General features: G+C 33.1%; 1 protein-coding gene across 1 annotated transcript; it reads left to right on the forward strand.

The window, feature by feature from the left end:
- The first annotated feature begins 38 nt into the window (after nucleotides 1–38).
- Nucleotides 39–18,666, forward strand: LOC131160980 (subtilisin-like protease SBT3.9). Its single transcript, XM_058116846.1, has 10 exons — nucleotides 39–175; nucleotides 12,042–12,139; nucleotides 12,407–12,562; nucleotides 12,652–12,763; nucleotides 13,832–14,387; nucleotides 15,660–15,757; nucleotides 15,848–16,087; nucleotides 17,592–17,706; nucleotides 17,783–17,975; nucleotides 18,098–18,666. The coding sequence occupies exons 1-10, from the start codon at nucleotides 39–41 to the stop codon at nucleotides 18,664–18,666; spliced, it is 2,274 nt and encodes a 757-aa protein (XP_057972829.1).
- The last annotated feature ends 5,036 nt before the right edge of the window (nucleotides 18,667–23,702 follow it).

The following is a 23,702-nucleotide window of genomic DNA, read 5'->3' on the forward strand; positions in this document are numbered from 1 at the left end:
AAGCAATGTAAGTTTTGCCCTTCTTACTATAAGGTTTGATGTTAACTTTCTTTTACATATGTATATCTACTTGCCTTTTACAGGTTTATATTGTGTACATGGGAGCCAAAACTGTTGATGATCCTCGATCCATTGAAAACTCGCACTATGAGATGCTCACAAATTTGCTAGGAAGGTTTCATCTTGCAATCCCCTATATAAACATTTATATGCTCATGCACATATATTCTTCTTGAAAAAGCAAAATTTTGTTTAAAAATTATCAAAAGAATTTAAACCCCTTTCATTCTTCATTATAAATTCCATAGTCTCCTCAACAAGGTCTCACATAGAAAAACATATCTTGACCAAGTATACTTTAACAATGACTTCCAAATTGTTGGATGCAATATATATATATATATAGACACACACCTCATAAATGGTGGATCCTAGATTAACAGTAAGGTTGCTCCTTTGTGATCTCTTGGTCATGGGTTTGAGTATAAGGAAACAACCTCTTTGCATAAAAGTAAGGGTAAGGCTGTGTACATTGTAACTAGGATTCATGGGTCTTATTATAAGGACATACTAAGTGGGGAGTCTTGTGACCGAAAGATGCCTTTTATATATATATATATATATTTAATTTCTTTTTTGTCTAAAACACACATTGAAAATTTTTATTTCATTGATTGGGTTTACCATTGATCCTTGTCGCTCTTATTAAATCAACAATACTAGTACCAAGCATGAGAAGCCTAGAACAATAGGCATGTCATACTTGATGAACAAGGATTTATTTTGAGCCCTTATCTTTTTTGCTTTTGTGATGAACCAACTATCTAAGAGTATTCAAAATGAGGTTCCATGGTGTATGTTGCTTGCAGATGATATTATATTAATTGATAAAATTAGGGGCAGAGTAGAGGTTGAGTTAGAGAGAGAAGCTTTGGAATCTAGAGACTTTAGGATAAATAGAAATAAGATAGAATATCTGAAATATAATTTCATTAATGGTAGGAGGAATATTGGAGACAAAGTTAAACTTGATGCAGATGAAGAAATAAATAACACTTGTAGATTTCGATATCTTAGATCTATTATGCAAGTTGAAGGAGAAATTGAAGATGATGTAAGGCATAGAGTTAAATCAGGTTAGGTAAAATGGATAAGTGCTTCAAATGTGCTTTGTGATAGTAGAATACCCTTAAAATTAAAAGAGAAGTTTTATAGGACGACTATAAAATGAGTTATGCTATATGAATCAAAATGTTAGGCGACGAAGAAATAGAATATCCAAAAAGTAAAAGTTGATGAGATGGTAATACTTAAATGGATAAGTGATATAATATTGAAAGATAAATTAAGGAATGAACATATTCATAGTAAGTTAGGTGTAGCTCCTATAGAAGATAAGATGAGGGAGAGACGACTCTGATGAGATAGACACTTGTAACGTAGGTCACATAGTATGCTAGTGAGGAAGAGTGAGTTAGTTACTATGGGGGTCAACAAAAGAATTAGGGGCAGACGTAAAATAATTTGGAAGGAGATAACGAGTAAAAATTTAATAGTCATGAATATGTCAAAAGAAATGGTCAATGATCGCATAAATTGACAGAAAAGGATTCAAATAACCAATCCCACCTAATGGGACATAAGGCTTAGTTTTGTTGTTGTTATATTGTATCAATAACTCTCTGAACATCTCGATTCAAATTCAACACTTGACTAGAAAGGGTTTTTTTAGTTACTAAAATCCTTTTGCACCATTTTGACCCTTCAAATTAAGTAAATCTTCCTACACCTTAAAGAATCTTTCATAGGGCCATCCAATGAGTTTCTTTGAGACATTTGAAGATTTGATCTAGTTCCACAGCTTCCTCTGCCTCGAGTAAAACTTCAAGTAGACTCTTACAACAATGTCTCCCAATAATCCACTCTCACTGCAATTTTATTTATTTGTGAATTTTATATATATTATTTCTCTTATTGATTTTAATGTTGTACTAATCACCGCTGTACTTTTATTTTGGTTGAACTTTTATTATTTACTAATAATAATAAAATCATAGGGACCCTCCAAAAAGTTCTTGACAATTCCCCAAATATCTCCTTTGGTATCAAAGAATTGTCACCACAATGTTTCTAATGTTGCTCACTATTTCTTATTGTGATTTTGATTTTCTTTTTTTTTTTTTGAACTTTTCTGACTTGTGATTTTTGTTTCAATTTTCTTTTACCATGTCGATTCTTTTGTACACAATTTTTACCAAATATTTATTGTGAGATTTTAAAATTATTAAAAAATAATTTAAACATAAACTTAATTCAATCATCCTAAACGATATTACGATGCACATTTTACTAATATCTAGGATTTAATAGGCTAAATTGTAACTCATATTGAGATTTTATCATATAACTCATTAATTATTTATAATAGTCACTATCTCCTTTTTTTGTTTTTTTTTTCCAACTAGATTAAACATGATGCACAATTCTTTATTACTATATGTGTCCATAGGGGTTTTGGTTTTTTTTTTTTTTTGAGTTATTTTGGATGTTATAATAAACATCTAATATTTTTATTTTTTGAGGACTAGGATTTGACTTTAGTTATGGGCTATAATTGAATTACAATAGAGATTTTGACCTTTATTCAACAAAAAAAAAAAGAGTATTTTCTTTCTTTTCCTCTCATATATAGCATAGAAGCATACCTTGGCAACTTTTTCGATATTTGTTGCTACCTTGACAACTTTTTTTGATATTTGTTGCAAGCTAAATGTCTTTAGTAATTATCAGACTTATGTGTGGCAATTCGATATCAAAGTGAGATTGATCTCTATGATTAAGCTCTATTTAGGATTAAGTTCATTTGATCTATTCTAAAGGATATAAAACTAGACCAAGAAAGTCTAAAGAATATTTTAATCATTTCCATAACCGTGTGATTTCTTAGCTACTAAAAAAAGTTGGAGTAGAAGAGTGATTAAGAAAGGTGCTTGACTTGATTCCAATAGTTCATATGGAAATCCCAAACTTTACTATGAAATTGTATGTTGAAGATTTCCTTGACTGGTAGGCAACTTTAGAGAGTAATTTGAAAAGAAAAACCCATGGATAAAGAAAGAAAAGTATTTCAATTGTGGGAAAGATTAGGAGAGCATCAAAAGAGACAAAGGAAATCTAAGTTTTATGCATGGGAGTTGATGAAGGCTTAGATTGTTTGGTGAAGTGAAAATTGTTAGCGTTGGAGGAGCCCATGGGTGGGTTTGATACACATGGGTGAATATCAACTTGACCCAAAAGTTTAAGTTTATTGGGTCTTGGGCCCAACTATGTATATAAGCACCCATCATCCACTCAATTTTTCCAATGTAGGACAAACTCACAAGTGAAATTTTCAACAATCTCTCCCTCACTTGCAAGTTCCAATTGCTCTCCCTTGAACAAAAATAGTCTCCCTTATAAGAGTAATCCTAATTCCCCAACAGTTACTCAAGTGGGCCATACCACTGATGCCTTACGTGCCACGGATATTTCCAATGTTGGACAAACTTACAAGTAGAATTCTCAACAATAGTTTCATAGGTTGCAATAACAAGAATACACCACTTAAGAGTATATGTTAAATTGCACAATGATTTAAAAGGCGAAGGTATAAGGTGAGGCACTTTTACCTTTACCAGTCGAGGCATAAGCTTTAAAGCATTGTGGCATAATCCTTTTGAGAAATTTCTTAAAGATCAAAATATCTAAATAAATTACACATATTTAAAATAAATAAAAAAAACTAAGAAAATCATAAACACGCCGCTCACACGCACGATGTGTGTGTTCTGTAGCTTTTTAAGGGTTTTGGATTATAATATGACATTTATAAGTTTCAAAATCTTGATTTTACAAGTGAAAATATGTCATATGAAATTAGATGGCAGTGACAATTTATGACTTAATTTGAACCCACTCAAATAATGCACTACCTTAATAATGCATTTCTTAGGTCATGGAAAACTTGCTGATATGAATTGTTACCTTCTATTTTAAACTATAATTGAGAAATAAAAATTAAACTGAAGGGGTTTCCGGGACCAAATGACTACAAAGAGAATATAGTAGGACGAAAGACATAATAAAGAAATCCAATTAATTATAAATAGTTACCCTATATTTTAAGAGACTTTCAATTTGAATTTGCATAGAATTTGGTGTATACGTAGTAACATAATGAATTTAGTGTAGTTGTACAAACATAAAATTGTATTGAAATTTATGTGAATCCTCATAAATATGAATTTGAGCATATCTCCTCATATCTCCAACTTCAATTCCCAACTTAATACTCAAACAACATCCATTAAAACCACCATATCCATACCTGTACCCACATCCATCACTTGTGAGAATTTTGTTATTTGATGCGAACTAGAGAAAGAGGGAGATTTTTAAAGTATATGATTGGATTCCAAAATTTTTGTAGTGAATCCCCACACTATCTTCTCTAGATGTATCAACATCGACAGATTGAACTTAAGAGATTTAAAACAGACGCAAATTATGATCCTCTAGGCAACCTATTAAAAATGATATCCCAAAAAGGCTTGTTACCATTGAACATAATAACATTATTGAGCTTTGCCTCCTGATGTGCAGACAAGAAGAATAAATTGGAGAAGAGCTGCTACTGGACCTTTGCCTCTGATGTTCAGACAACAAGAATAGATTGGAAAAGAGCTGCCTCAGAGGTTTTTCCCCGGCCCAACAATCTCGCCAAAAGCAGGTTCCATCACCTTTACCAATCTAATTTTGCAAAACCCCAAAAGTAGTCTTCACTGGCCTTTAAAATGTCTTTCCCAATGCTCCAACCATGGCTACTCTTGCAGAGTTGAGGTTCCCAAGCACCTTTTTGATAATCATATTAAGGCTTCTCCACAAACTTTCAGATTCCTTACAGAAACTTCCATTGCCACTTTCCTAGCAAAGCTATGTTCATCAACCGAATGTTTTTTTATACCCAAACCTCCATTATGAATAGAAGGGTATAAATTAGTCGATCTGGTCAAGGGATATTTAAAACTTTCTAAATTGCCACTTTATAAAAAGCCACTCCTAGTTTTTTTAGTTTTATTGGCAACTGCTGAAGGAATGGGGAATATAGAGGCACTTTAGGTTGGTGAATTTGATAGTGTAGCTTTTATAAGAGTTAGTATTTGTTGTGTCGGACACTCCACTTGTGCCAAATACCAATATTATAACTAATGTTATTGAATATATAAAAAATTAAAGCAATGTAGAAACTAATAATAAAATATAGTAAAAAGAACAAGACAAGAATTTAATGAGATTCGGTATAGAATTACCTACGTTCTCGGGCGCTGACGATCAATCCACTACTTCTTGATAAAGTACAACTTTGAGGTATATTTTACAAATGAAGAGTTGAGCACTTTATATAACTTCAATTTTAAGTCCAAAAAATACTTCTCACCAATGTGGGACAAACAAAGGAAAAATTCAAAACAACTTTTCTACCAATGTGGGACAAAAAACAACTCTTCACCTTGATGATAAATTTAACAAATTTTTCAGTCATCAACATTCTCTGGGGTTCCACACCATCGATGCCTTCCAAAAATATTCAGACTTGTAGGATATTGATCAAGTCCAAACAATGTTTGAACTTGATTGTTGTTGCAATCTTGGTTAACTTATCTACGGGATTTTCAGCTATAACAATCTTCTAAAAAAGTATCTTGCCTTCATCAATAATATCCCGCATAAAATGAAACCGAACGTCAATGTGCTTTGTTCGTGCAGTGGTAGACTGTAAGGTAGACCTCCAACTCACTGGACCATTAGCAAATGTAAAAACATATCCAGTAGTTGATTGATATTTATCCAGATCTCCTGCAAAATCAGAATCCACATATCCAACAACCCGTTGATCAATAGTATTATTTTTCTCAAATACTATACCAAGATCAATCGTATTCATAATAAATCTCAAAATCCATTTCACCCTACTAACATCTTGTGAAATATCAGGTCTAGTACAAACCATTGCATACATCAGACTACCAACAGCACTTGCATAAGGAACCTATGACATATACTTACGTTCCTCATTTGATTTAGGAGATAAAGCTATACTAAGTTTGAAATGAGGAGCAAGAGGAGTGCTTACTAGTTTTGACTGCTCAGACATACTAAAACTCTATACTACCTTCTTCAAATATTGTTTTTGAGACAAACTAAGTCTTCCTCTCATTCTGTCTCTGTGAATCTCCATGTCAAGTATCTTCTTTGTTTCATCAAGATCTTTCATCTCAAACTCTTGATTTAATTGACTTTTCAACTTGTTGATTTCTTCCCTATTCTTTGAAGCTATCAACATATCATCAACATACAAGAGTAAATATATGGAAGATTCATTTTGTAGTCTACAAAAATAAACATAATGATCATGTTTATTTTTTATATACTTGTGACCCATCATAAACTGATGAAATCGTTTATACCTTTGTCTTGGAGACTATTTTAAACCATACAACGATTTCCCAAGTTTACATATCCAATTTTCTTTTCCAGCAACCTGAAATCCATCTGGGTAAGTTATATAGATTTCCTCTTCCAAATTACCATGTAAAAATGCAGTTTTTACATCGAGCTGAACTAGTTCAAGATCAAATTGTGCTACCAAAGCCAACAAAATTTGAATGGAAGAATGTTCAACCTAAGAAAATACCTCATTATAATCAATGCCTTCCTTCTGTGCATAGCCCTTAGCTACTAATCTAACTTTGAAGCGAACATTATTTGCATATGGAAATCCTTCTTTCTTTAAATAAACTCATTTGCAACCAATTACTTTCTTACCCTTGGGCAGTTGGGCTAACTCCCAAGTCTAATTCTGATGAAGAGACTGCATTTCTTCATCCATTGCTCTTTTCCATTTGTCTGATTTAGAGTTCCTTATTGCTTTTTTGAAAGTGTAAGGAACATTATCATCCACAACTGAAAGTGCATAGACCACCATATCAGTATACCGAGCAGGTTTTCGAATTTCTCGTCTTGACCTCTAAGAAACAATTAATTCTTATTGCTGTGAAGATTCTTGAATTGAAATCTCCTCTTCTTGTACACTATTCCCCACCGTAACTGGAGAGTTACCTTGTGTAGTCTCATTTCTCATTGAGTTTCCCAAAATTGTCTCAACCTCCACCTATTGTTGAGTACCACTGATCTTTTCTTCAATTGGTGACTCCTTGCGTATTATTTTTTTCATCATCATAAGTTCATCAAAAGTCACATCCCTGCTTAAAATCATTTTTTTTTTCTTTAGACACCAAAGATGATATCCTTTTACTCCAGCACTAATTCCAAAGAATATTGCTTTCTTGGCTTTTGGATCCAACTTATATTCTTTAACACGATAATAAGTTATAGTACCAAATACATGTTAATAATCATAATCACTAGCAAACTTTCCAGACCATATCTTATAAGGTGTTTTCCCTCATATTGCAAATAATGGTAGATGGTTGATGATATGACACGCATATTTAACAGCCTCATCTCTAAACCTTTTCTCCAACCCAACATTAGATAACATACATCGAACTTTTTCCAGCAAAGTCCGATTCATGCGCTCTGCCACCTCATTCTGCTGTGGTGTATCTCTAACTGTGAAGTGTTGAGCAATACCTTCATCCTGACATACCTTTATAAATGGGTTACTCCTGTATTCACCACCATTATCTGATCTGAACTATTTAATCTTTTTGCTAGTTTGAGTTTCAACTAATTTTTTCCACTTAAGGAAAATATCACACACTTCATTTTTATGTTTCATAGAATACATCCAAACTCTTCTAGAAAAATCATCAATAAAAGTGGCAAAATAATGCATACCACCCAATGAAGCCGTTTTTGTGGGTCCCCATACATATGTATAGATGTAGTCTAAAATACCTTCAGTCTGGTGGATTGTAGTTCCAAATTTCACTCTAGTCTATTTTTCCAGAATACAATGCTCACAAAATTCAAGTTTGCACACCTTTGCACCCTTCAACAAACCTCGCTTAGCTAATTGTTGCAAAGATTTTTCTCCTGCATGTGTCAATTGCATATGCCATAACTTGATTGTATCTAAACCTGCATTTTTCTCAGAAACAACAGCTGTTGAGCCAATAATTGTACTACCTTATAAATAATACAAGTTATTTTTCCTTATTCCTTTCATCACCACCAGCGCACCTGATTTAATCTTTAAGGTTCCATCTTTCAAAGTGATAGTGAACCCTTTAGATTCTAAGGCACCCAATGAAATCAAATTTTTCTTTAGGCTTGGAACATACCTAACATCAGTCAAGGTTTTAATAGTTCCATCTTGACATTTCAACTGTATTGATCATAGTCCAGTTGTTTTACAGGTATTATTATTTCCTATAAAAACAACTCCACCATCTAATTCTTCAAAATTAGAAAATAATTCCCTATTGAGAAACATGTGATAGGAACAACCAGAATCCACAATCCACTCACCAAAAAAATGTAACAAAGATGTTGCAACAAGAGAAAAATCTGACTCACTTCCATCATCATTGGCTATATTGACATTAGAATGTGTTTTGCACTTATTCTTTTACTGTAATTTAGGGCAATCTTTCTTTCAATATCCTTTCTCATGACAAAAGGCACATTCATCTTTAGCAGATCTCTCACGAGATTTACTTCTCCTATGAGATTTACTCCTCCTTACAAGCATACGACTCTAAGAACGTCCCCTTATTGTTAGTGCTTCTGCTGTTTCCTTATAGACCCTCTGATCCTTCTTTCTACATTCAGTACTAATCAATGCAGTACAAATAGCATCATAAGTAACTTTATCTTTCCCATACAATTAAATGGTGGTCAGATATTCATAATCTAAGGGAGAGAGTTCAGTAACAATATGATTTTATCCTTATCTTTCACCTTTTCATCCAAATTTAACAAATCGGCCAAAATTTTATTGAAAACATTTATGTGGTCATTAATCAAAATACTTGGTTGATAATGGAAGCGAAATAACTTCTTTTTCAAATAAAGCCGATCTTCTAGACTCTTGGTTATAAATGTATCTTCCAATGTCTTCCACAATTTCTTTGCAGATGTCTCCCTTATAACACAATATTTCTGATATTTAGTCAGACACAGACGAATCGTACTAAATGTTTGACGATTGATCTTTTCCCAATCTTTGTCACTTATATTCGCTGGTTTATCATTCAAAGCAATATCCAATTCTTGCCGATACAAGATGTCCATCACCTCACATTGCCACATACCAAAATTATTGGTACCATCAAATTTATCCACCTCAAACCGAGCATAGCTATCATCTTTGACGATGATGTTGAAGCCGAAGGGGTTGAAGTTTGTGTGGACAGAGTTTCTTCTACTACTGCACTAGTTTCTGTCATCTTCTATATATTCAATAGCAACCAACAAAGCAAAAGGCGTAGGATGAATAGTACGTACAAACTGTGTTTACTCTATTTTATCTTATTTAATTCCACTTTGACAAAGCCGACCTCCAGGGAGCGACTGAGCCGCAATGGTCTCTAAGCACTCACTTAGATAAGGTCTTTTTTAGACATCAAATGTGGGATCAAGGATCCTAACAGAAGAATACCTCCATATCGACACTATTCAACCTAACTCTGATACCAATTGTTGTGCCAGACACCCCACTTGTGTCAAACACCAATACTACAACTAATGCTATTGAATATATAAAAAACTAAAGCAATGCAGAAAATAATAATAAAAGAAAACAAAAAGAACAAGACAAGAATTTAAAGAGGTTCGGTACATAATTACCTACGTCCTCGGGCGTCGACGACCAATCAACTACTTCTTGATAAAGTACAACTTTGAGGTGTGTTTTACAAATGGAGAATTGAGCTCTTTATATAGCTTCAACCTCAAGTCCAAAAAACACTTCTCACCAATGTGGGACAAACAAACAAAAAATTCAACAACTTTTCTACCAATGTGAACCTTTTCTACCAATGTGGGACAAAAAACAACAGTATTTCACTTATGGACAAATATTTAGCTTTTCAAAGTGCCAATTTTGATTTGATCTTTTCCACAATAGGATCCCAAACAGTTATCATCCCAGCTTTGGTACCAAAGGGAGTCCTAGATAAAGAAGTGGGGAAGTTGCTAATCTTGCAATTAAAATCTTTGCAAAGTAATTTGCATACGTATGCTGCACCTACTAGGTAAAAGTTGCTTTTGGGGAAATTTACCTTGAGTCCAATTGTTGCCTCACAGCAAAGAAGAAAGCTCTTAACCAATTAACTTTTGAATTTGTGCCCTTGTGATATATTACTGCGTCATTAGCAAAAAGTCGATGGGCAATCTTGATAGATTCATTACTACTTGTCAAATGAAAACCATTAATCAACTTTAAAGCATTGACCTTCTTGATCAATAAGTTGAAAGGTTGCATAATGATTGTGAAAAGAAAGGAGGAAAGAGGATTGTCTTGTCTGAGACCTCTAGAGCTAGTGAAAAAGTTTAAAGATTTCACTAGTTATAATTAATGAGAAGGAGGCTTTAAGTACAAGTGAAAATCCAGCTTCTCCATCCAAGTCCAAAGCCTATGATTTCTAAAATGTTAAGCAAGCAGTTCCAATTAACATGGTTAAAATCCTTTTTAAAACAATTTTGCAAAGAAAGCGATTCATCTTTTTCTTCTTCCATTAACCATAAAAGATGCGATGAGAATCTGTCTATCTAGAGTGAAAGCAAGATGATTATTTGATATGATGAGAAGCAATACCTTTCTGAGTCTGAGAAAAAGGACTTTGGAGAGCACTTTGTTGAAAAAGTCAGTGAGGCTAATGAGTCTGAAATCTTTTATTTCAACTGCTACCCCCTTTTTAGGAATAAAGACAATAAAAGTTAAACTCAAACTTCTTTCAAATTTATTGATGAAATAGAACTCATTCAAATCATCCATGAATTCTTTTTTAAATATGCCCCGTTGAAGAACAATTGTAGTAAAACCATCTGGCCCAAGAGATTTTTCCCCATTTAGATATTTAATAGTTAGCTAAACTTCTTCCTCTATGAAAGGGGATTCTAACTCTGCACCTTTTACACTTTGGCCTCCTCTGAAAAGGTTCTTTATAAAGATGTTTGAAGAAATCAATAACTTGCGATTTAATTTCTTTCTCTAAAAGCAAACTTGATTGTTAATTATTAACTGATCAAAGTTTTTTTCTTCTATGAATATATGTCATTCTATGGAAAAACTTTTTGTTCTTATTGCCCTCCTTTAACCAAAGCTCTCTCGATTTTACCCTCCATAAAGCTTCTTCAATATCTATTAGCAAAAGGATCACTATCTCAGTTGCTTCTTGTTTTTTCCTTTCCTCACAATTTAGAGAAACCAATAACTCCTTTCTACTTCGGTCATCATATCAGCCACGATCCTTTGCTTCTGCAAAGGTAAACTTACTTGATTATTGATCTTCCATTCTTTTAGAATATTTTTCAAAGCTTTCAACTTGGGGCCTAATTTAAGGATGGTAAGCCTTGTGGACTTTAGCCTTTCTACCATTTTTCCAATTGATTGGTGAATCCATTAATCTTTAGATAACTATTGTCAAATTTGAATGGAGTTTTTCCTCATTGATTTATACCTCCATTATCAAGAATCACTGGGTTGTGCCATGAAATACATATTGTAAGAGCCTTCTGGCATAATAATGATAACTTAAGTCTTGAATGTTAAGGAAGATGAAATGAAATAAGTGAAAAATAAAATATAAACTCAAAAGTAAATTACATATAGTACAAAAGTTCATGTGTACAAATTTGTACAAAATTATGAGCTTATTTTGATGCATTGTTTTATTGTTCTTATTTTATTTGGTATAGTGGATAGCTTTCAGGGATTTTGTTTAATAGTGTTTCACTCTACGTTTGGCTAGTGTCACAACGTGCATGCTTTATCTCCAAGAAAAAAATAATTGTTTATAACCTTTATTCGACAGCAAAGAAGCAGCCAAAGAATCAATCTTATACAATTACAAGTATGGGTTTTCAGGATTTGCTGCAATGTTATCTGACTCTCAAGCCATGAATCTATCAGGTATTAAAACATCAATTGCACTAAGCTTCTTGAAAAGTTTGTCCCATAAGTTTTCTAACACACACAGGTTTGAAATAGACCTCACACTTGGCCATGGGCCCAACTGTAGACCTAAGTGTGTCTAGATACTCTCAAGATACACTTTTCGAGAAACTAAATTAAAATATTTGGAGAATAAAGTTATTTCTTAATGCAAATAAAGAGTGAAAAATGTGCTCTAATGAGTACTTAAAATTGATATCACCATACTAATAAAATAAAATATAGGTTTTTCCAATGTTGTTCGTGTATTTCCCAGTACACTTCTGTCTCTGCATACAACTAGAAGTTGGGATTTTCTACAAGTAAAGTCTGAAGTGTCGAGCGGAATACTTAGAAAGAGTCAGAATGGCAGTGGTTCAATTATTGGCATCCTAGATTCTGGTAAATATTAAAAATGTTGCATGCATGTATAGGTAGTGGACATTTGACTTATATTTGTACATGCATGATTATGCAAAATTGTTGCACAGGAGTATGGCCAGAGTCTGAAAGCTTCAAAGATGAGGATATGGGACCGATCCCATCTCATTGGAAAGGGATATGCCAAGAAGGAGAAAATTTCACTCTCTCCAATTGTAATAGGTTAATTGTTTACACGTTCATCCTATTTTCATTCGCATTCTTTACCACTATATGTTTTTTTGGTTTATGTAATGAATTCAAAAATTAAGGTGGAATCAAATATATCAATGTCTCATTAGTTATATGAAAAGCTATCATATTTGAACTTCCTATCTTTCTTAGCTCAATAAACAACTTTAAGGTTTGTTTTATGGCATAAGTATTAGTCTATAGTGCACTTTGACCATTGGTAATATAAATTGTTGTAAGTGTCACGTATAACGAAGGATAAAAAATCTAAGTTCTACTAGTAATGCCATGGAACTTATGTTAAGAATGTTGCCTCACAATCATTTGATGAATTTCACAAGGAAAAGTGAGTTAAATGCTAGTGTCATGTATGATTTGGTTATAAAGTCTCAATTCAACTCAGGCTTTTGAGTTATTTTATTGTATGATTTGTAAGGATCAAATTCCCTTCTCTCATAATTAAAATTAGTTATTCGCTTTATAATTTTAAAAAAACATGATTTTCTTTCTACAACATGTGGGCGTGATATTTATTTGTTATAAATTACCTTGATAGTAGCATTGCAATGATTTGTTACGACCAATAAATTTTATACATAGATTCCTACAAAATCTTAATATTATATCTCTTAGATTACAGCTGGTTTGTGTGATGTCTATTCTTAGGATTAGGTTAATTATAATTAGTAACGTAAGAAAAAATGTTGTTACTATAAAACAAATAATGGATGACAAAGAACTAACAAGCACAAATATTCTCAAATTACACTACAAGAATGTATATTCCTTTCTTGTTATAAACTAGGTGAAATAATAAGGAAAATACTCGGAATAACTATTCCTTCTATTTCTAAACTTTTCATTTTGTTCCATCTTATTCAAAAATAGTTATTTCACAAACCAAGCTTATATAGAGAATGCCAACTATATTATATTTTTATTCAAATGATTTCGGCATTTTTGCCTTCTAATACTTGGTGCATGTTAAGAGATCGATAAAATTATTCTTATATTATATCAGTAAGCTCCTTGCTAAGGTATCGACTAACACATTGGCAGAAAAATTATTGGTGCGCGTTGGTACATTAAAGGATACGAAGCCTCAAAAGGAAACTTGAACACAAGTGGTTTGGTTGACTTCTTGTCTCCACGAGATTCAAATGGCCATGGTACTCATGCAGCCTCAATTGCAGCAGGGGCTTTTGTACAAAATGCAAGTTTTATAGGGCTAGCTCAAGGATTAGCAAGAGGGGGAGCCCCATCAGCTTTTTTGGCTATTTATAAAGTTTGTTGGGAATCTAAGGGTAGCCTTACTACATGCAGTGCTGCAGATATTCTCTCCGCGTTTGATGATGCTATCTATGATGGAGTAGATGTTCTTTCTATATCTATTGGCTCCTCACTCCCATATGATCCTTATGTCGCGGACGTTGAGTCTATCGGTTCATTTCACGCTGTGGATAAAGGGATTTCTGTAGTCTACTCTGCTGGGAATAATGGTCCCAACCCTGAAACAGTTGATCATACTGCTCCATGGATTATATCTGTTGCTGCTGCCACCATTGACAGAGCTTACCCCACTCTACTTACGCTTGGGAGCAATCAGACCTTTCTGGTACTCTCGTACTTTGAACCAATAAATATTTATTTTAACTTCATTCTGCAATGAACACTTGTTAAATTGCCAAACCTTTAGTTTTAGCTACACACGCAACACAAACTTTGAAAAAAATCAAAGCATAGGAAGATCAATGTTCAGGGAACCATTGAGTTGGAACGTGATCGAAAATCTAATTATGATCCTTGAGAAGATAAATCCATTCAAGGAAAAGATATGCTTAAACCAAAACGAGATAAGGAGTCGTAGGTTGCATAAGGCTAGAGTTCTTGATAAGTAGGGAATGCAAAGAAAGGGCACAAATTTATGGAAAAGGCTAGAGGAGACAGGACGCATGCATCTATACATTTGAACAATAATTCTAATATATTTTATAAGTACTCTTAGTGTAGAGTAAGTTATTCATTCGAAAAAAAATGAACATAATTCCCCAATCCATAAGTATTTCCCCCCATGAGCATAGTTTAAAATTTACTTTTATTTACATTTAAATTATATATATAAACAAATGATTTACAATGGGTTTTCTATTACATGAATTCTTTTTTTGTCTTTCTACACAATTTAGGGCAATGTCCTATCATAAATAGAGAGTTGTGAATCTATATTTACTATCCTACTCAAAGCTATTCTAAGTCAACTCATTCATTACTTCTTATTACTGTGCATTTGGCTTACACTACAAATGTTTGAAAGCATTTTAACTGATCTTTACTACTTCTTTCTTGGATTTACCTTGTAGAATTACACAATGCATTCTCATTTTTGATAACTTTTACATCTTAGATATAGTTGTTTCTTAATTAATAACATTTGAATCTATATGTTACAATTAGTCTTTTGTTTATCTTATAAAATTTTCATCTTAATTCTAAAATTGCTCTATCAATCCCACAACATTCTCAAAACTATTCTACATTTTACCTAAATTATTTTACATATATGTATTCTATCTTCTTTCAATTTCTATCTCTTTCAGTTGTATGATAGTTCAAGGCATTGAAATCTGTTAGTATTAATAATTTCTTGACTGTTAAATCTAATATTTTTTTAAATTAATAATTATTTAATTCCTATAAAAAAAATCACTACTTTCCCTTCGAAAACCAAAGAAAACAAATATTAGATTAAAGAGACAAACATTAACATACAACATCTTATTAGTAGATAAATTCCATTTCAATATCATTTCATATTAGTTATTATATAGGCTTGTAAGGTTATCATTTAAACTATATATAAAGTATATTTTTTTATTTTATTTTATAGGGTCAAGCTTTAAATACTTGGGAGGATGCTCAGGATTTCTATCCCCTTGTGTATGCAAATTCCATTGCATCTATACATGCAGATGGAGAGGATGCAAAGTAATATACTATCCGTAAGAGCTTTAAATGAGTATCATTTTATTCTATATTTAAGATTTTCATCTCTATAATGTTTGTTTATTTTTATAGAAATTGCAAAATTGACACATTAAATGCAACATTAGCACGTGGAAAAGTTGTTCTTTGTTTCCAAACAGAGACTCAAAGTTCACTAGATCAAGCATACCTAGCTATAGTTTTCTCTGACGCAGTCGGCGTCATCTTCGCCATAGCACCCTCGAAAGAGATTATTCCATCCTATATCTTTCCTGCTGTTCAAGTGGACTACATAGTTGGAACGTCTTTGTTGAAATATGTGAAGTCCAAAAGGTAAATTTTTAAAAGACCTTTAACACAAGCATTCAAAAGTGTGCTAACAACTAGCCTCTTATCCATTGTGTTGGTTCTATCTATTTGGGTTTGGTTATGCCAAATTGGAGGACACATTAATTACAAATTCATAATACAATTAATTAATGTAGGCATCAATGGATTATGTAGTTGAAGTTGGTACACAATATATACATGTATTCCAATTATCATTGGGATTAACATTTCATTAAGACTTTATTTGGTGCAAGCATTGTCTACTTCTATAAATAAAAGAGTCATAATATAAGGACTTGATAACTTATAAAAGAATATTATTATCATGATAAAGCAAAGAACAGTGCTGTTTTTTTTTATTGATCCACAATATAAAATAGATAAGAAATGATTATTTTCAAAAAAAATTCACCATTGAAATTTCCATTCTTAGTTTGTTCCATGTTGGATAAAATAAAATAAAAAAACTTGCATCAGTGACTTTTTCTAAATTATTACATCTCTATATAATTTTTTTACTACATTCTTATTTTATTCTCGTTTTATTTGATGCTAGAAATAGAAATTCCGCAAACCAAACGTATCTTAAATTTTTCAATCGTGATCTTAATCTTATATATATATATATATATATATATATATATATATATATATATATTGTATGTAAAAATTGTGATGCATATGCGAAGAATATATATTAAAATAAAATTAAGTATATAACTTCGAGCTAACATATATGACAAAACCATAAAACAAAAACATATATAGTAAACATTTTACCGAAAAAAAAAAAATTTAAATCACTAAAGCGCTAGGACAACAAGGGTTTGTTTAGAAATGATTTAATTTTATTGTTTAATGTGATAAAGTTGGATAATTATTTTGATTAAATTTGAGTGTGAAAATTGATTTTGACACGAATAATATGAAATCTGATAGGATTGAATTAAAATTTTGCTGCATGAGCAACATTTTGGGGTGAAGAATTAAACTAGCCAAAGATTAGTGATATAAAAGAGCCCAATTAGGATTGAAATCATGTTTTTAAAATCGGATGTTGATTAAATAAATTTTAATAGTCATTGGACCTATGTTACATAGGGCCGGAAAAAGGATTCCCGCTATTAAATCAAAAGTTCACTAGATATCTTACATACGAATAAAATTCGAACCTCACTTATCACAAAATTATCAAAATTAGAGTTTTTTTTTTTAAAAAAAATTAATGTCACGTTTTCTAATTTTGTTACTGATACAATTGTGTAATACCTATGATTAGATCAAACCCTAATTATATTAGTTGACATTATATGAAGCAAAATTTGAACTAGCAAAAAAAGGTCCTTTATATTCAATGTGTGTATGTACTATTTTGCACAACTTATATACAAAATCTTAACTTTTACTTCAAATTTACATGGTGTTGGAATTGCTTATTACATTGCATTGTATGCTATTAAAAAGTAATTACTAAGCGATACGTAAAAATGGATTATCCATATGACAGACATCCTACAGTCAAGATCAGTGTCACAACAACAAGTGTGGGGAAACAAATTGCCCCTGAAGTGGCAGACTTCTCGTCTCGAGGACCTAGTTCTCTTTCTCCCTCTGTGTTAAAGGTATAGGCATTTTTTTAGAAAAAAAAAAATTATGTTTAGTTGTTCTTTTAATTACAATTCATGATTCTTTTTTCAGCCTGATATTGCTGCGCCGGGGGTTAATATATTGGCTGCTTGGTCGCCTAATTCTTTATTATTTCCAGTTAACTATAGAATCGTTTCTGGAACTTCCATGGCTTGTCCTCATATATCAGGTATTATTGCTCTTATAAAAGCTATCTATCCCACTTGGAGCCCAGCTGCCATCAAGTCTGCAATAGTTACAACAGGTAGAAAGCAACAAACAAAAAAAAAAAACATTTTAGTTGAATTACACAATGTGTCTCATAGCTAATGTTAATCTCTCTCTCTCTCTCTCTCTCTCTCTCTCTCTCTCTCTTTCTCTACACAGCTTCCATAAATGATGTATATGGTCAAAATATTGTTGCCGAGGGACTCCCACGCAAGTTGGCTGATGCATTTGATTTTGGGGGTGGTGTTGTCAACCCTAATAAAGCCATAGATCCTGGTCTTGTTTTTGACATGGAAACTTCAGACTATGTTAATTTTCTTTGTTCCATGGGCTATAATGAGAGTGCCATTAGTAAGATGACTAGGACTCAAATTCAATGCAGCGTAACACCTGATTTTCTCGGAAATTTTAATCTGCCCTCTATTTCTATTCCTGAATTGAAGAATTTCTTGACTATATCAAGGACGGTTACAAATGTTGGTCCAATAAATTCTTTGTACTTTTCTCGCATCGAAGCTCCCCCTGGCATAAGTTTGATGGTTAATCCACCAGTTTTAATATTCACCGGTTCAAGACAGAAGCTCATGTTTAAGGTCACAGTTTGCTCCCAAGTAAGAGTTCAAGGACGATACTCATTCGGATATCTACTTTGGGTCAGTCACTGGCATTCAGTGAGGATGCCAGTAATTGTTCGTCCAATCATAGATGACTTTGCTGCAGATGCATGATGCCAAGATTATAGACACACTTGCCGATACTTCTTTATCAATCATGGTTGGTTATTATGACTCTCTTCCACCAAACTAAACCTCTAAATGATAAAATTGTCAAGTTTTTCTTTTGTTTGTCTATTTTAATTAACCTAGTGTTCCATTTTGAAGGGAGCCTTTTTGGGCTTTCTAGCACTCTTTTCTTTGCTTTTTATTTCCAACCAAAAATTAATCACTATTGTGCCATGATTGAAGATGCAATGATCAATAGAATGAATATAATATGGGTTATTTTTTATGGTGTCTTGTTGATTGATTGTGAATTGTTATAACATCCAGTACAAATATAACATATCTTTCAGGGACTCTTAAGGTAGTAGGAAGGAGTATGGAATGGGAGATGATTTATCTACCATTATGCAATCCGAGTCTATTAGTGTGGACTTTCAATCTACGAAAAAAAAAAAAGAAAAAAAAAGTTCAATACAACATTGATAAAGTTGATGGGTATATATATAGCCCCACAAGTTTTTCTTTTCAAATATAATAAGATTGAGTTAGTTTGGAAGTATGGACTTCCAATCTACAAAAAAAAAAAAAAGTTCAATACAACATTGATCAAGTGGATGGGTATATAAATATTAAATATAGCCCCACAAGTTTTTCTTTTCAAACATAATAAGATTGAGTTAGTTTGGAAGTATGGACTTCAAATTTAGGATTTGGATTTAAAAATTTAGATAAAATATACAATTCGAAATTCTATTATGTTTTATCCACACATATACAAATCCAACTTGAGACTTGTAATCCAAGCTGCCAAAGATAGGATAAAGAATTTACTAATGATAAGCCTAGGTGATGGATCTTGGCTACGCAAATAGAGTATGGTAAAAGAAAATAAAAGAAAGAAACTTCACTCAATAGCAAGAACTTATTTGTGTGGATAGTGAAAGGAACAAAACGTTGAGGTCGACTTTAAGAATGTGGATTTTAGATTTTGAGAGTTCCAAATATGAGTTTATCCCACATTTGAAAATAGAATGTAAGATGTGGCTTATATGCATAGTTGGACCCAAGATCCAATAGGTTAAACTTTTTAGTCAAGCTGGTGCTCACTTATGCATATCAAGTAAACTTATGGACTCTTCCGGTGCTAACAAGATTGTTGTGAAATTATGTCCTAAGATTATATGCATGCATACACAACAAATACAAAAATTAGAAAAAATCAAAAGGGAGAAGAAGAACACAAATTTACCAGGCTTTTAATGTGCCTACGTGTAACGCCCTGGACTCGCCATGTGGGGCTCGGAGTGTTATGAGACTATCCACACGTTTTTGATACCATTCACGCAGGAGAACTAATTAAATAACTTCGAATAAATACTAGAGTGCTATATATATATATATATATATATATATATATATATATATATATACATATGCAAACCCATAAAATACAATCTTATTCTTCATATTACATAACCAGGATAAAATATTAAACATAAAACTATACACATATCCATTCTTGTATCCACTCACAAAAACTAACCCCGCCCTGGAGCTATCCAACTTCGATCACCTGGAAGGCCTAAAAAAATTAAATATTTGCCGGAGTGAGACACCTCTCAGTAAGGAAGAAATAAGTTACAACAGTGTGTGGCTGAAGTGTTTGATATATAACTACAAAATATACATACAATTGTATTTCACTATCAATAGCACATGAGAAAATACATTCTTAATCACATCATTGTCGACTTCTCTATCACTGAATCACATACGCACATACATAATTATTTTTACCGATAATTCCCGAGAATAGGGAAGTCTACCTGCCCATACAAGTAGATTTCCTCTGCTCTAGTGCTAAAACCAGGGCACTCATCTTTCTCAGTAAACCCTTCGATTATGTATCCAGGTAAAGTCTTTAAGAATAAGGAAGGTCACCCTTTCATACAAGTGACTTCCTTCTACTATAGTATCCATAGATAATTACTAGGGTACTCGCCTTCCTTAGCAAGCCCTCGGGTGGAGAGTTCGACTTTACCATAAATACTTATGCAATTACAGTCACACGCAACCAATGCTAATCATTTCACAAAGTTCCACATGTACACACATATCACAATCAATCCACATAGGATTTACACATTCCACATTCTCACCCACACAGGGTCCATAGCCACACAAAATACAACATCCACACAGGACTATCAACCGCACAGGATATTACATAGTCTTCTTAATCACACAGGTTACAACATATGATTCTCAATCACACCCACACACACCACCCTATTCGTGGTAAATAGGTAAAATAAACTCCTAATACCACTGTCAATGTTTTACCCCCTAATATAAACGCCCATATAATGACCTCCTTATACCACTGCCAACGTTATATGACGGTTATATCAAGTATGATATAACGACCTCCTCATACCACTGTCAACGCTATATCGCAATTTACATGAACCATAAAACAATACACATCCAGTACAAGTAAACACATTAATGTATTCCCATTCATAATATTTAATCATCCAAACAACATCACAACCAACCAGAATTTGCAACCCAAATAGAATCCAGAAGTGAACATCAATCAAATTCAAGCAGCACCCATAACCATTTAATTATCAAAGTTGTTTTCATGTCACACGGTTTTTTCCAATATAATATATAATCAAAAATAATATTTTCAATACCTGTGCCTTTCATAAAATTATACCAAAAAAAATATATATATATATATATATATATAATTTTATACCCAAAATCTAACTGGTTAAAAATTAATAAAAAGCTGTTATGAAATATTTCCCTTTACCTGCTCCTCGGGATTCTGCCTAAAATCGAACAAAAACGAGACCCCGTATTCCAAAAATCCCAACTTACTCAAATCTAAAAAAAATAGTCATTTAATAATTCCCAAGCTCCAAATAATTATATTAAATATCTCACTTACCCTGATTTTGGGATGGTGCTCCAAAACTCCAAATCAACGATCTGCTTCGACAGCTTTGCAGAGAACGATCCCACGAACCTCGTGGTGATTCCAGATCATCAAATCGGGCTGAATCCAAGCCGAATTCGAAGAGAGAAGGCAGAGAGACCATTTTATATAGAGAGAGAGAGAGAGTTCATGCAAGATTTTCTCGCTGAAAATGAAAGAAATCGCTATTTATAGGTAGGGACTTGTCGATAAGACATGTGGATTCGTTGACGATCCGATGAAGAACACTCATTGACGAGACCGTGAGTTCATTAATGAGTTTCAAAATATCTCAAACCCTTTCGGTAACTCCTCGTCAATTAGTTATATACCCTCGTCGATGGGCCAAAGAAGAACGTTCGTCGACAAAACTAGTTGGTTCGTTGATGAGGCCTCGCTGACACCCTTTTTAAATATTCCTTTTTATTCCACTCTCTCTTTCCTCTCCTTTTCTTTTATTAGTTTTATTAATTAAATTTTATGGGTTGTTGCACTACGTCCATGGAGTCCCTACAGAATTTTCATAATCAAATGAAAAACTACCTTATGGTTTCAACCTTTAGGTACAATGTGTGTATATAGCCCCATATGAAAACCTCAAAATAGCTTCATATGATGTAGAGTTAAATAACACCCTAACTTAGATATATTGTATCATATCGCGGGGGGTAGGGGGAACCCCCGCACCACCCCAATGCACCCCCATTTAACTAGTTTAGAAGACAAGAAGATCTTATGCATGAAGGGATTAAGGGCCTTACAGGTCCTTGAGCCTTCCAATTTGTAATAGCCTTCAAATGCATACCCTCTGAATATGAGGCAGAACTCAACAATTTCCACCTCCACAAATGTTCACCCCTTTGGAGCTTTCAGACTTGTACCTCTACCTAAAGTCGCACAAGATCAATTTAGCAACAAGTGATATGGAGTAAGATCAAGAAATACAAAAAACTTCTCCTTAGTAACAACCTTTATCAACATGTTAGCTGTGTTTTCTTATGTAGCCACCTTAATCAACTAAATCTCATAAATACCAATCAACTCGATTATCTTGTGATATCTTACTGCAATGTGCTTTATTTTGGCATGATAAACTTGTTTCATTGCTATGTAAATACTACTTTGGCTGTCACAACACAAATGCATAGTATGCTACTCTATGCCAAGTTCATATCCCTTCAACCGCATAGCCTACTTTGTTGCCTCTATCATTGTCATATACCGTGCCTCAATGATAGATATTGCAACAAATAACTGTATCATGGGTTTCCAACAAATATGACCACCTCCCATAGTGAATACGTAACCTATGATGGACCTTCTGTCATCCAAGTCTCATGCATAATCTGCATCAGTGAATCCTTGTACTAGAACTGAATCTTATCCTATACCAAACTCAATGCCAAAATCTACAGTTCCTTTCAAGTACCTATGGATCCACTACAAAGCACCCCAATGTTCCTTGCCTAGATTTGGCATAAACTTACTCACCATCCTAAATGCATATGCAAGATCTAGACTAGTACAAATTATGACATACATCAAGCAACTCATTGCATTAGCAGAAGGTACCCTTGGTGTTAGCTTTATCGTGAACCCAAGAGGAGGGTGAATTGGTATTTTCAAAAATAAATGTCCTAGGTTAATCCCCTAACAGCAATATTACACAACCTTATGGTCAATCTAATGCAGATAAATTAAATAAATTTAAATATGTAGGGGAAATTAAATTGCACAATAAAATTAATCAAGCATGCACCAGAAAGTGGTAAATAAGAGATGACACCCAGAAATGTTATCGAGGTTTGACAAACTGTTTATGTCCCCGCCTTAGCTAACAAGTACAAGGATTACCACTATAAGACTCACTTAACGGGTGGAGCCAAGTCAATTAGCACAGGGCTAACCTCAACCTTTACAACCAATCCTTACCAGGCTAGATTACTGCCTCCTCAGGCCACACCTGGAATACAACAGTATTTTCATAATATGACTGGTACACTGATTATGCTTCTTAGTAAAGCAAATATGTACTAAATGTAATCAATCACAT

The sequence above is a fragment of the Malania oleifera genome, chromosome 7 (genome assembly GCF_029873635.1).
Source record: "Malania oleifera isolate guangnan ecotype guangnan chromosome 7, ASM2987363v1, whole genome shotgun sequence".
Taxonomy (NCBI): Eukaryota; Viridiplantae; Streptophyta; class Magnoliopsida; order Santalales; family Ximeniaceae; genus Malania; species Malania oleifera.